The sequence below is a fragment of the Mustelus asterias genome, chromosome 2 (assembly GCF_964213995.1).
Source record: "Mustelus asterias chromosome 2, sMusAst1.hap1.1, whole genome shotgun sequence".
Taxonomy (NCBI): domain Eukaryota; kingdom Metazoa; phylum Chordata; class Chondrichthyes; order Carcharhiniformes; family Triakidae; genus Mustelus; species Mustelus asterias.
Window position 1 is genome coordinate 139008973 of NC_135802.1, and position 15060 is coordinate 139024032.

General features: G+C 41.2%; 1 protein-coding gene across 2 annotated transcripts in view; it reads left to right on the forward strand.

Annotated features, from left to right (window-relative positions):
- anln (anillin, actin binding protein) overlaps positions 1-15060 on the forward strand; it is an 84462-nt gene that overhangs the window by 9317 nt on the left and 60085 nt on the right. Inside the window, exons 3-6 of one of the 2 annotated variants that reach the window (XM_078228949.1) lie at positions 1360-1614; positions 7026-7372; positions 10353-10584; positions 11219-11412. In XM_078228949.1, the coding sequence (XP_078085075.1) occupies positions 1360-1614; positions 7026-7372; positions 10353-10584; positions 11219-11412 (1028 nt within the window). Of the gene's footprint in view, positions 1-1359; positions 1615-7022; positions 7373-10352; positions 10585-11218; positions 11413-15060 lie in introns of both variants that reach the window. The other variant, XM_078228939.1, reaches the window with a different exon arrangement.

Consider the following 15060-nt stretch of genomic DNA (forward strand, 5'->3'; position numbering starts at 1 on the left):
GAGTGCCTGGAAATTTTAGGGGTCGGTGTTAGGCCAATATTGTTTCTAATTTATATTGGACTCGGAAACCCAACACAATTTTGCCATTAAATCTCTCAAGTGGGCTCTGGATTGAAGAAAGCACCCTATTGTACCTCCATGCAGATGTATCTTTCGAGTTGAAATTGTGTCTCGAGTCCTGAGCCAATTGACTGAATGATACATTTGTCTTTCTCATTTGTAAGTGCAAACTCTGATGTGCTATGATGCTCAGTCACATAACATATTGGAGTGCACTGCTGCATGGTAGTATGTGTACTTAGTTACAAAGTAGATTTAAGTCTAATGCCTGATCATTTAAAGAGGGCATAGCACAGATTTATTCACACAGCTGTTGCTTTGTATATAGAAATACAAATGTGAGGAAAGGCCTGAAAAATTGCTTTTTTTTTACAAGAACACAAAGATTCTAGTGCAATGTGATGGAACTATTTAAAATAATAAAAAGGTAGGACAGAATAAAAAGAAGCAAATTGTTTCCAACAATTGAGTGGTTAAGACCAAAGGACCATATACAAGATTAAATGTAAGATTTAGAACAGAAAGTAGGAGAAACCTTTTTTCAACCAAGAATTATCAGGGTGTGTAATTTACTTCCAAGGTCAATGGTTGAATCAGAAACTGACTACCTTTTTAATGATTTAAATTGGGTGGGTGAAAGCAGATTAGTTGAAGGGAGATGGGATCAGGGTAGGTAGCTATGATTAAAGCTATATGCTAGTATGGAGGATATGAACTGCTTAGCTCAAGTTTCCCTATTTCTGTGATAAGTATCTAGTTACCTTTTTGAAAGCTTGCTCAAACTTAGAAGACTTAAGTGAGGGAGTGAACCAAAGCTTTCTGTTGGTCTCGGGAGAGGTTCCCATATGGGAAAAGCACATACTTTGCAATATTCACTGTTGACAGCGTTTATAATTTCTGAATTAAGATATGAATTTCTTTTGACTAATGCTTCTATTTATAGAAATTATGTTTAGAAAAAATGGTGCTGCATTGTTTGATAATATTACTAAAGTTGGACAGCACCCTCACAGGGAGGGAGAGTTCTTAGGAGAAATTGGCAAAGGCAGTACAGTATGGTGGCTTGGGAGTGAATCTCAAAGAACAAGGATACAATGACAAAAAATGTTCCAAGACTGGATGAAAAACAGTAATTAAACAAATGATCACAATTTAAAATCCCTCCAATTTTGTTGTACTGAAATATATTGCATTTCCTCTTCTACCACCCGTCAATTTATTGTACATATTCTCCTTGAGTGCCATGTTTACTCCACATTATTTTGTAACTGCACTAAAAATCTGTTTTGCTTTATATAGTGAAAATTTCAAACAAGCCTTCTCCATCCAAAAGACTCTGTTCAGATAAAATGGAAGCCCCAGTCTCTGGGGCAGAGAACAAAGGGCCATTCATTCCTGCTTTTACTCCTGATGCACAACCTCCTCCAAGTCAATCTGTTGGATTAATTGGAGCTCAAGAAGAGCAAAGGATGAACCAAAACACACACCCAGTGGGCTCTGTGAAGAATCGGATGCAAACACTGGCAGAACAACGTCGCCAGTGGGATTCTGATGGTATGGACTAATCGTGTGTTAGAATGTGATTGTATATTGCAATGAGATTTATTTCTTGTTTTCTGTTTTAAAGTGACATTTCATTCCAAATTGCTCAACTGTGGGGACCAATTGACAGTTTCTGAATGCTCCAACAACAGCTTGCATTTTATATCACACTCTTTAACACAGCAAATTGTCTTGAGGTGCATCACAGGATTATTAAACAAAATTTGATGTTGAGCAACATAAGATAATGGGAGGATCATCAATAATCTTTTCAAAGATGTAGAGTGGAATCTTCTGCTCTTTGCATGTTGGTTGGGGAGGGGTGGGGGGTGGTTGCCGGAGAGAGGGAGGAGATGTTAATCATGCAGGAGGGTGAGGAACCTGCTATCTTCTTGCTTCTACTTGGATTAAGTGTGGGAAGAAGGGAGGAAAGCAGCTGTTGTTCAAAAGCACTCCACTTCACTGAGGAACTCATCATCAGTTGAGCTCCTTCCACCATCACTTGCTTCTGGCCTGGGATCCAGCAGTAATCCTACGCCTTGGCTAGTGATCGATTTCTAATTGGCCATCAGCAGGACCTCTGCCCTGGAGGCTTTGATCGAGGGGGAAGACCTGCCGCTGACTGGCCTATCAAGTGCCCAAGTGGAACAAGATGTGGTGGACCTCCCCTAAAAGAGGTGACACCAGGCTCTCTAATCAATGGTTGAGATCCCCATTGCTTCCACAAGATTCCACCCATTGGTTTTAAGGACTGTTTTAGAGGAGGATGCCAGGGCTTAAAGCCTTGACAGCTGGAAGGCAGAGTACTAATATTGGAGCGATGAAAATCGGAAAGATGCAAGAGATTGGAGTTCAGATTGGCCAGCAGCAAGGCTTGCAGTGCCATGATAAATCATTGTATTATAATAGCAGCTTTTGTTTTCTACCAAAGAAGAAAATCTGAGCATTCAAATGTCCAGTACTGTAATGTAATGTAAAGTAATGACCATGACTTGCCTTTGAAGCGCTATCCTAGTAATCCAGAGGTTGATGTTGAAAATTAGTGGTCTATTAATGGAATTGAAGAGGAAGGACATGATGTCTCATAATCCTATATATTATTAAAGGACATTCCTGTTGGTGTAAACTGATCCTGTGTTCAATGAAGAAAAATGCATTAATATAGTGTGCTTTTCATGATCCCGGGACATTATAAAGTGTTTTTCAAACGGGAGGAGTATCTTTGAAGTAAAGTAGGTAATTAGATGTAATTTGCATATATCAAAGTCCCATGGACAAATTAAATCTCCTTTTAGGTATTGGTTGCGGGATAGATGGTGGCCAGGATACCAGGAGAGCTCCCCTGCTTTAGTCCCATGATAGCTTTTAGATCCACTCTTGTTTAAAGTCTCATACAAGAAAAGAAGCATCTCCAATGGCACAGCACATTCTCCATTTTACACTGACATGCCTGAGACTTGGAAGCATTCAAGACTTTGAAGTTGGGCTTGAACTTGCAGCCTTCTAACTGGAAGCCACATACTGATCTTAATTATGATATCACTGGTGGTTTATTGATTCAAATACACAGCCTATTCTCTACAAATAACATAAGAAATATGGCTGAAATAAGGGTATTTATGATATGGGTGAAGCTATGTGATTGATTATTGAGAAAATTGAGTAGTAAAGTTAAATGATGAATTACTTCAAAATGGAAGTAGTTTAACAAATTTTAAAATTGAAAATCAGCATGAAGATAACACGATCCCCCCCCTTTTTTCAAAGTTAGCAATGAATGATTTTCAACACTAGAGGGCACTGTCTTCTATCAGTACTACAAGCACCAATGTAGCAGAATGATCAAAATTGAACGTTGAGAGATTACAGCAAGTGGGTGGGAGGAAAATGAAAAAAGAATTGTATTCAAAGTAAAAGAGTAAGCAAGGACAATGTTAGGGAGATTTCTAATGTGCAAGAGAGCAAATGCAGAACGAAAGATCATTGCTTAGCTGTGACATGAGGACCAAGCAAGGATATGCGACAATAGCCTGGTGAAGCTTTTCTCCGGGTTTCAGTTCCAAGAGTGTACATCTGACTGAGGATTAATCTTATCCCTTGGGACAGTATTTGTGCCCCATATTGAATCATGATATCATGTGCAAAATTCTCCTTTTTTAAGGCCGTGAAGGTTTTTTGATCATGACTGACAGCAAAATTAGTAGCAGAAACTCGAAGAGAGAAACCGATTAAAACTGTTACTTCTGTTCGATTGTGGTAATTAAGAGCTAAATACTAAAATATTGCAGAAAAGAGAGACATATTGCCAAAGCTTTTCAGCTTGAACTAATCAGGACAGATGCAAGAATGTCATATTTCGAACAATCACAACAGTTTATTCTATAGGGAAAACATGGTTGACTCTGGCCAAGGCATTGCCACAGAGAAAGCAACAGGGAACTATAGGCTAGCCAGGTCCCAGGGCAATTCAAAAAAAGCATATGGTTTGAACACATTCCCTTTCTTTGCAGAGAACAAGTTGCTGCAGATGAATGTATGTCACTTTTAGCAAGTGTAAGTGAGCACATTACAAGCTAATCTGATTATTTTAAATTGGTTCTTCGTGTAAGTATTAGCACACTCAAAATTGTTCAGCTGCCCAATCAGGAAATCACATCCAACAGTAGGCATTTGTTTTTCTAAATACTTCAGATGTGTGCTATAGCAAATGGTCTCATCCCCCAATGTAAAGTTTAGTTGTCTTTTTGCAGCAGCAGCAATAATAATTTGCATTTAGTATTAATATCAAAAAACATCCAAAGGATGGGAATCCAATCCTGACCTAAAGTAAGAGTGTTATTTGGAGAAACATTAAGATGCAGATTAAGCAGTAAGTTTTAAGTATACCTTTGAAGATGGGTGTGTGTGTGTATATATAAAAAGGTTAAGGGCTTAAGGGGCTGTTTCAGAGCAAAATGGTGATGGCTTTATAGCTTTGGCACCTGGCAGAGTGAAAAGACATTTACTGCACAAGCTAGAGTTAAAAGGGCAGTTGGACAGAGCTGGTGGGGAGATAACAGATTGGGGCTGTAGAGAGAAATTTGTAGACTAATTAGGATTTTGAAGCCATTGCACTGGGGCCAGTTGCACATGTCATTGTCAGGAGGAGTTGGTGAGGATGAATGATGGCTAACTGGCACTTCGTCCATAATCATTTTTTGCTAATTCTTGGGATATGGACAGGGATAGTAAGATGAGAGTGTATTGTCCATCTCCGATTTGACCATGAGAAGCTGATGGTGAACTGCTGCCTTGAACCATTGCAGTGGAGAACGTACTCGCACAGTGTGGTTACAGAGGCTGTTTCAGAATTTTGACCCAGTTATGATGAAGAGATGGTGTGTAACCTGCAGTAGAATTTGGTTGTGGGAAATAAAATCCTAGTTGCATTTGATCTTATGTAAGGTTGAATCTTACAAGGCCATTGATTCGGGAGCGAAGAACAGATCAGCCATGGAGGAGTGTGATACAGATGGGCATGGGTGATATTTCATGGTGGAAGTAAGATTGGTATGGGGTTTAGAGATCCGTTTAAGTCAAAGATGATCCAGCCATGTGGCTTGAGCCACCATTAAGTGGTTGTGGTCAAGAATTAAAAGTTTCTGGTGATAGCCAAACAAGATGGCATTGGACTTTCCAGTGTTCTGCTGAAGTTTTGTATTGTCCATGACTTCATGTTAGGCAGTCAAGGCAGAGCAGCTGCAATTGTGGAACCAAGGTTGACAGTGTAGAGGGAGTGGTCATGTTTGTATGGATTCAGTGTTTGAAGAATCTTTGGGGGGGGAACTTTGGGTACGCACATGGGTGACAGTACATGACAATCTGGTTTGCATCATTGGTATTGATGTTATTGGACTGGAGGTCTCGAGTTTTGTTTTAAATATTGGGTAATGAACTATCAGGGAAACATAGTCGCTATTTAGCAGCTGTGCTAGCCGCAGGCGCCAATCCCGTAATGGCTGGTAGATTTCACAAGAGGCCAATTCTCCCAATCCGATGACGTGATCAGGTTCGTGCCCAGGAAGGTCGTGAGCCTGATTAGCATATATTATAATATATTTAAATGTTAACGAGTTTAGCGCTGCTACTTTCACCTCAATATATCGTCCCACCCGACTGGCACAGCATCACTTGGCACAAATTACTCCTGGTTTACAAAAACCAGTTGTGAGGGCTTTACCAGTTGCACAGGTAAGTATGTGCATCGAGTGCCAGAGAATCTGCAATGAAAACTCGGCTGTGCATCTGGAGAGGTGCAGGCCAGTTTTCAGTATGAACCTGACACTGGGTGGAATTTTCCCAAAATTTATCAATGTATAGCAAGCAGATCAGTGGACATGGTGCACTCTAAAGTAATATTTTGTCACACATGTTTTATACTTTCATTGAGAAAGTTGATTACCTACAAAAGTCCATTGAGAATTTGTAGATGGGATATTTGATGCAGGTAGAAACTCTGATATATATACCTGAGGCATGTACATAATATTCGCAGTGATTCTACAGTCTGTTCTTAACCCTTGATTCACTGTCAATGAGATTGTGTAGTTTGGTAAGAATGTAGCTCCCCATGGCTGTCCTGCCTTGTTGGTTACTTTGGTGGCTTAAGAAATGTCAAAAGTTTGATTTTTTAAATCCGAAAATTGGTCTTTTTAAACGAAGCTTTTAACCATCAAGGCTGAGTTTTACTTGCATATATCCAGCGTTTTGAACAGGTGGCAGATTTATCTATTTGCTTTTTCTTAACTATTTTAATGGGATGAAATAGAACAGGTTTTGAAATGTAGAATTGAGTTTATTGCAATAATATGAAACTATTGGCTTTCAGTGATGGTATTTCTGAAATGGGGGATTTTTGGCTTCATGGTGTGTGAATTAATTAACAATCAAATGCTGGCTTGAGGAGGGCAGAATTCCCGGGTGATGCTGCCACTGTAATGTTAAAGGAAAGGGTAATTACTGAGAGAATATTTCCAGCTGAAAATAGAGAGGCTCGCACATTGGAGACTTGGAAATGACTGGTCTCGGTGGAACTAAATAAATTACTTTAAATTACAAATACTTCCTGATCTCAAAGGCTTGACTTTTCATTGCATGGCATTTTAAATGCTGGTGGTATGCCGCTTCATACAACTGTATTGGAAATATGTTTGAAAATCTAGTCTTTTAAGCATAACAGTTTAATATAAGGTGAGATGAAAATGTTTATAAGACCAAGTCTTCAACGTTAAATATTTTTATTTAACACTTATTAAATGCTGATTGTAATAATGATTTTTAGATAAACTGTTCAGAATAAAATGCTCCATAATTACATCTATTATAAAATTGAATTTGAAGCTCTAAGTAATTTATTTTCTCATGGTTTGCATCTTCTTAAGCAGGTAATGAAATTGATTTGTCTGTATCGTCTTTACACTCATGGAAACCAGCTTCCCCTCCACCTCAGCAGATAGTGAGTACTGTCGAATCTAAAACTCCAGTTGAAAGAAGAAAACGCTTTGCGAACCTTGCTGCAACAATTAGCTCCTGGGATGATGACTTGAGCCACCCAACTATAAAACAAAACAAACCACCAGGACAGCCTGGTACTGCTTGTTTATCAGTTTCTTCTACAGCAAACAGAGCTGCAGCTACAGACGATAGTAGCAATGTTAAACAACAAGCTATAACAAGCCCTCAAAGACTTGTCGAAAGTACAGTTAAGAAAACGGCCTTTACTGTCTCACAGGTAGGTGAAGGTATAAAAAAAATCAAAAATCTTAATAGTCAAATGTGATTCTTAGTACCTCCTTATTTTGCTTTTTTTCTAATCTATTCTAATTTAGTAATCCTATGGAATTTGCTTTTAACTGTTGTCATAATGAATCAAAGTACATTGTTGTATCTTTAAGAAAGGGTGTAGGTTTGTTAGCTAATGCCCTTATGAGAAATGTTTTGTATTTTTTTCTGAATAAAACAGGTGACCTGTTATTAGAGAAGAAACATTTCATGGTTACTATCTTTGCCTCACAAAAAGTTCAGTTATGAGATACGAGCTCATGGTGTTGGAGGTAATATATTAGCATGGATGAAGAATTGGCTAATGGGCAGGAAACAGCAAGTGAGGATAAGGGGTTCTTTTTCAGGTCAGCGACTTGTAACCAGTGGGATTCCACAGGAATGGGTGCTGGCACCGACTGTTTACAATATATATCAATGACTTGGAGGAAGGAAGCGAATGTACTATAGCCAAATTTGCAGACGACACAAAATTAGGTGGAAAGGCAAGTTGCGAGAGGGATACAGTTTACAAAGAGATATCGATAGGTTAAATAAGTGGGAAGAAGTTGGCAAATGCAGTATAGTATGGGAAAATGTGATGATGTTCATTTTGGAAGGGAGAACAAAAAAACAGGGTATTACTTAAATGGAGAGACTGCAGAAAGCTGCAACGCAAATGGGTTTGGGTGTACTTGTGCACAAAACACAGAAAGCTAGCATACAGGTGCAACAAGTTGCCTGGAAGGCTAATGGAACGTTAGCCCTTATTTCAAGGGGGTTGGAGTAGGGAAAGTCTTGCTGCAAATGCACAACATACTGTTGAGACCACAACTGGAGTACTGTGAGCAGTTTTTTTCCCTTTAGTTATGGAAAGATATTATTTCATTGGGTGCAGTTCGGAGAAGGTTCACAAGGTTGATCCCAGGTATGGATAAATTGTCTTATGAGGAAAGGTTAAACAGGTTGGGACTCTACTCATTGGAATTCAGAAGAATGAGAGGTGATCTCATTGAAACATATAGGATTAAGGGGCTTGACAGGGTAAATGCTGAGAGGATATTTCCCCTCATGGGAGAATCTAGAATCAGAGGGCATTGTCTCAGAATAAAGGGGTGCCAATTTAAGACTGAGATGAGAGGGAATTTCTTCTGAGGATTTTGAGTCTTTGGGCCCTATTTTACCACTTTGATTCTGAGTACTGGGCAGATTTGAAACTGGGAGTGTTTCAGATCTGACTTTTAGATCTGTTCTCAGCCACCCCATACGCACTCTGCCTGCAAAAATATCAGTGATTCCGAATCGCGCTGCACAAGCCTGTGGGCGGGGCTTAACAGGCCTGAAACCCTGCAGCTCCAATCAGCACCTCCAACTGCGCACGCGCAGAAAAAATATGATAGAATGCTGCTCCCCTGCCACATCCCTCCTGGGCCCTTGGCCCCCACAGACATTACCCCCCCCCCCCCAAAAAACATTACTGATCCCCTTATCTCTCCACACCCCCGCCACCCAGATCGGCCCCCACAGATCTCGGGCAGAGTGGCAGCGGACGCCCCTCCCCCACCGATCTCAAACAGAGAGCCATCGGATGCTAGGCACCTACCTCCTCACTAACTGGAGCGTCCGAATCAGACTTTTGTGGAGCATGTCTGTTTCGTGCCGATTCTGGATGGGCGAACACGGTGGTAAAGGGGGAAGTACCGGTAAGGTTGGGCATGCAGCCCATTAAGTCAATTTAAATGCATTTAAATGGCTGTCACGCCCGTTCCGGGCACGGTCCCAATTGCGGACATTTTTGGGCCATGATAAAGGGGGAACTGCCGCTGAGGTGGGCGCGGATGGCGCTACTCGCCTCGCGCCGGACTTTACCAAGTTTTCGTGCCCGAAAGTGGGCGCAATGCAATGGTAAAATTGGGCCCTTTGTGTATGTTTAATGCTGAGATAGATTTTTGATCAGTATGGGAATAACGGTTACGGGGAATAGGCAGGAAAGTGGACGTGAGGAATATTGGATCAGCCATGAACCAATTAAATGTGGAGCAGGCTCAAAGGGCCAAACAGCCTACTCCCATTTCTATTTCTTACGGTCTTATGGATACAGTTTTGTTGGTATAAAACAAAATACTGGAAGTATTCCACTGGTCAGGCAGCATCTATGGGCAGAAACAGACTTAGCATTTCAAGTCAATTACCCTTCTAAAGAACAGTTTTGTTGGTACCGACTGCCTTCAAGTTCATTGCCTCAAATAGTTGTCTTTTCAAATGAGTGTAGCAAGTGAGCTTGGCTGAGTATTTGACTTTAGATGAGTGGAATTGTGTTACCCACTGCAGTTGAATTTGGATTTATGCTCAACAAATGCTGACTAGAAGCATTTGATAGTGATCAAGAGTGATGTTCTGAGCTTTTTACATTTAACCAGGAGAAATACATTTGCAGCTCCCATGTTCAGGTTCAATAATGTATCAAATCAGGGCTAAGTTACATGACAACTTTGGTAAATTGGCCACTGGTGGATTCTACTACAACATTAAAACACATCATGACTTGGGGATGTTTGTGCAGATGCCCAATGTGCATCTGACTTAATACATTAGAGTGGTAAAGTAGGCCATTAGTGATAGCTCACAGTCAGCTCCATTGCAGAGCACCAGTTCTTTTACGACAGAATGGAAATTAGTGGTTTTTTGGCTAAAGAATACCAAATTCAGAGATTGATTATAGCAGAACTCCAGAGAAACTTGATTAAGTAAAAACAAAAGCAGCTTAACAAAGAACACTTTAAAAAAAAACTTGACTCCTGGATTAACAAGTGAAACATAATTTGGGTGCAGCAGCAATTTAAATTTGTCTTTCAGACTTCAGGAAAAATTCAGACAGCTTTGCAGTGTCATATTTGTAGGTATACATAATTCTTCTGGCCTCATTTATATTGGTTAACATATTTTGTCAGGGAGCGGTTCATTTACCCAAAGTACTCAGTCCAAAGAAAACTGAAGAGCCCAAGTCACCATTACCTGAAAGGACACTTGCCCAGGAAAAACTCCAGCCTAGCCCAAAGAAAACTGAAGCCAAACCATTACCAGTGAAAGGAGCAGTTGCCCAGCATCAGACCCAGCCTAGAGATCAACATACCAAAGAGACGGCACCCCAGATTCAACCTAGAGACAATCGAACTACTCCAGGTGAGCTGTTTTTAAAATAGTGTTGGGTTGTAGGAGCAAAGTTACCAAGCCTAATGCAAAGACATCCAAAATCAGAAGTCTAATATTTTGACTTTCTTGGTATTGAGTATTTAAAATAGGTTTTCTGACATCATTGTTTGTTTGTTGTACTTTAACTGATCTTCAAACATTGTTTTCTCATCTCTGTTAGAATGCCCCAATTCCTCACCTGGTTGAGAATTTTTCTCAGCACAACTGGAGATCGCACCTGAGATCTTCCAATCTGTAAAACATTGAAAGTCCAACATTGTCTATGCAAAACAGACCATTGAGGAATGAAAGCAACAATGCTCAATTTAAATGACTTTCTCTTTTTATATGGTTCCACTTAGTTCAGGATTGATTCTACAAATTTCTAAAATATAAAGAATCACTTAAGAAAATGTATGCTATTTAACCACAATTATTTTTTAAAAATCATTAACTTGATTCCTGCATTTGCTGTTAAATGATTCCTAGTAAAAATTGCTATTACAGTAGACAAGCCAAATACTTGGAAAATTACACACACCAGGAAATTGAATTGAATTTCTCATTTTCACCTACTGTTAAATTGAAGATTTATTTAATTGTGTTAATCCCAAATCTATTACAGGTGGTACAGGGGTCAAGTCTTTCCTGGAACGTTTTGGTGAGCGTTGCCAACAGCACGTTGTATCAAGTCCTGCCCCATCCACTCCTGGACAGAGAGCTACTAATGTTACACCCAACACAAAAGCAATTCAGGAGCGACTTTTTAAACAGCAGGAACCTTCTGCTACGGCAAATCTAACTCAGCAACTTAAACAGGTCTGAGCTTGAGCTTTACTCCGGGGTTAAATCTGGGCTCCCAGATAAACACTATGGGGTTGATCTTCCCAAAAATATTCAAAGTGGCGAATGAGTGTGAAAACGGGAGAGTTTCAAAACCAATTTTTCGTCTCTAGCACGATCTTACCAGCTCGCCCTTCCAATCAACTGGCAGGTCAGGCCGGTAAGATTGCCCCCTACATGTCTTGACCTGTCTCTGCAGCTCCTAAAAAAGAAAGGCTTGCATTCATGTAGTACCTTTCATATTCCTGGGACATCCCAAAGCACCTTACAGTCAATTAAGTATTTTTCAACTGTCGCCACTGTTCTTAATTAGGATCCCACAAACAACTATGTGATAATGAATAGTGATGTTAATTGAAGGATAAATATTATGTAGAATATATCAAAAAGCTACCTTATTTCTTCAAAATAGCACCAAGGGGCCTGTTATTTCAACCTGAGGGAGCAAATTGGGCCTTTGTGTAAAGTCTCACCTGAAACATGGCATCTCTGGTCGTGAAACACTTCCTCACTACGACACTGCAGTGTTGGCCTGAATTATGTGTTCAGATCAAGTAAGGCTTCTGGAAAAAGTGAGAAGGCATGGGATTCAAGGGGCTGCTGCCCGGTGGATCCAGAACTGGCTTGCCCAAAGGAGGCAGAGAGTGGTTATAGATGGGTCTTTTTCTAAATGGAGGTCGGTCACCAGTGGTGTGCCCCAGGGATCTGTTCTGGGACCCTTGCTGTTTGTCATTTTCATAAATGACCTGGATGAGGAAGCGGAGGGATGGGTTGGTAAGTTTGCCGACGACACGAAGGTTGGTGGGGTTGTGGATAGTCTGGAGGGATGTCAGAAGTTACAGAGGGACATAGATAGGATGCAAGACTGGGCGGACAAGTGGCAGATGGGCTTCAACCCAGCTAAATGCGTCGTGGTCCATTTTGGTAGGTCAAATGGGATGAAGGAGTACAATATAAAGGGAAAGACTCTTAGTACTGTAGAGGATCAAAAGGACCTTGGGGTCCGGGTCCATAGGACTCTGAAATCGGCCCCGCAGGTGGAGGAGGTGGTTAAGAAGGCGTATGGTGTGCTGGCCTTTATCAATCGAGGGATTGAGTTTAGGAGTCCGGGGATAATGATGCAGCTATATAAGACCCTTGTCAGACCCCACTTGGAGTACTGTGCTCAGTTCTGGTCGCCTCACTATAGGAAGGATGTGGAAAAGATTGAAAGGGTGCAGAGGAGATTTACAAAGATGTTGCCTGGATTGAGTGGCATGCCTTATGAGGATAGGCTGAGGGAGCTCGGTCTTTTCTCCTTGGAGAGACGAAGGATGAGAGGAGACCTAATAGAGGTGTATAAGATGTTGAGAGGCATAGATCGGGTGGACTCTCAGAGGCTTTTTCCCAGGGTGGAAATGTCTGCTACGAGAGGTCACAGGTTTAAGGTGCTGGGGGGTAGGTACAGGGGAGATGTTAGGGGTAAGTTTTTCACAGAGAGGGTGGTGGGCGAGTGGAATCGGCTGCCGTCAGTGGTGGTGGAGGCAAACTCAATAGGGTCTTTTAAGAGACTCCTGGATGAATACATGGAGCTTAATAGGATGGAGGGTTATAGGTAGGGATGTGTTCGGCACAACTTGTGGGCCGAAGGGCCTGTTTGTGTTGTAGTTTTTCTATGTCCTATGTTCTATCTCTGGGGTGGGACTTGAACCCACCATGTGACTTCAGAAATTTGTAACAGAATTTGAACAGAACCAATACAACGATTTATGTAAATATTGTGCTTTAACAGAATAAAACTCCATACTCTTCCCAGGAGTATTGTAGAGAAAAAATAGACATTTGGCCACAAAAGACAATACCAGTGCAGGACCTTAGTCAAAGGGTAGGGTAAGGAGTATCTTAAAGGAAGATAGCGAGGTGGAGAGGCTTATGGCCTAGGCAGTTCAAGCACGACCATCAATGCTGGAGCAATTAAAATTGGGAATGCTCAAGAGATCAGAATTAGCTGAGTGCAGACATCTCTGAGAAGTGCAACTGGTGAATAGAGATGAGGAAGCACAAGACTAGAGTGATTTGGAAAAAAAGGATGGAAATTTTAAATTCAAGGCATTGCTTCAGCAGGAGCCATTGTAGGTCAGTTAACATGCGAGTGATAGTGATTGTGGCTTAGTGCAGACTGTGTTATGTGCAGAAGAGTTTTCGATAACATTAGGTTTGTGGTGGGTAGAATATGGGGGACCAGCTAGCAACGTCTTGGAATAATCATGATGTGGAGATGCCGGCATTGGACTGGAGTGAACACAGTAAGAGTTTTAACAACACCAGGTTAAAGTCCAACAGGTTTATTTGGTAGCAAACACTATTAGCTTTCGGAGCGCTGTTCCTTCGTCAGATGGAGTGGAAATGTGCTCTCAAACAGGGCACAGAGACACAGAAATCAAGTTACAGAATACTGATTAGAATGCGAAGGTAGGTACCTACTGATTAGAATCAGTGTTCGACACCGCTCGACAATCAACAGGCAAGACTGTTCTCTTCCTGTGGGGGAGCACTTCAGCAGTCACGGGCATTCAGCCTCTGATCTTCAGGTAAGCGTTCTCCAAGGCGGCCTTCACGACACACGACAGCGCAATCACTGAGTAGAAACTGATAGCCAAGTTCCGCACACATAAGGACGGCCTAAACCGGGATGTTGGATTTATGTCACATTATCAGTAACCCCCACAGCTTGCCTCCTGGACTTGCAGGCTGTCCTGTCTGGAGACAATACACATCTCTTTAACCTGTGCTTAATGCTCCCTCCACCCACACTGTCTGTATCTTTAAGATCTGGCTGGTTGTAGGGATTCGCATTCTAATCAGTATTCTGTAACTTGATTTCTGTGTCTCTGTGCCCTGTTTGAGAGCACCTTTCCACTCCATCTGAGAAGGAGCAGCGCTCCGAAAGCTAATAGTGTTTGCTACCAAATAAACCTGTTGGACTTTAACCTGGTGTTGTTAAAACTCTTACTTGGAATAATCAAGCATACAGATAACATACATGAAGACACAAATAGGGATTTTAGCAACAGTTAAAACTAAGTAAGGCAAGGGCAAATTTAGGAGGCATCACATAGGTGGAAATAGGCAGTGTTGATGTTGGTGCAGACAAGCTGTTGGAAGCTCATTTGGGGTGAAATATGACACCAAGGTTGCAAACTGACTGGTTTAGTCCAGTTAGAGGGATGGAGTTGGTAGCTAGAGAATGAACTTTGGAGCGATGATCAAAGACACTGCCTTCAACTTTCCTAATAATCTAATTGGAGGAAATTTCTGCTCATTCAGTGCTGGATGTTAGATAAGCAATCTGATAATTTAGCGACAGTGGAGGACTTGAGAGAGGTGATGGAGCTGAGTTTTCATATGAAAACTAAATTTGTTTTTCGATTATGTTGCCTAGGATAAGAAACCAGAAGGGGCCAAGGAGAGATCCTTGGGGGAAACCGGAAGCAATGGTATGGGAGCAGGAAGAGAAATCATTGCAAGTGATATTCTGGCCACAATTTGGTATACGAGTGAAAACAATCAAGTGCAATCCAACCAGTTGTGAATGTCTGTGGAGAAGTGTTGGAGGAAGATAGTGTGGTCATCTGTATCAAAGGG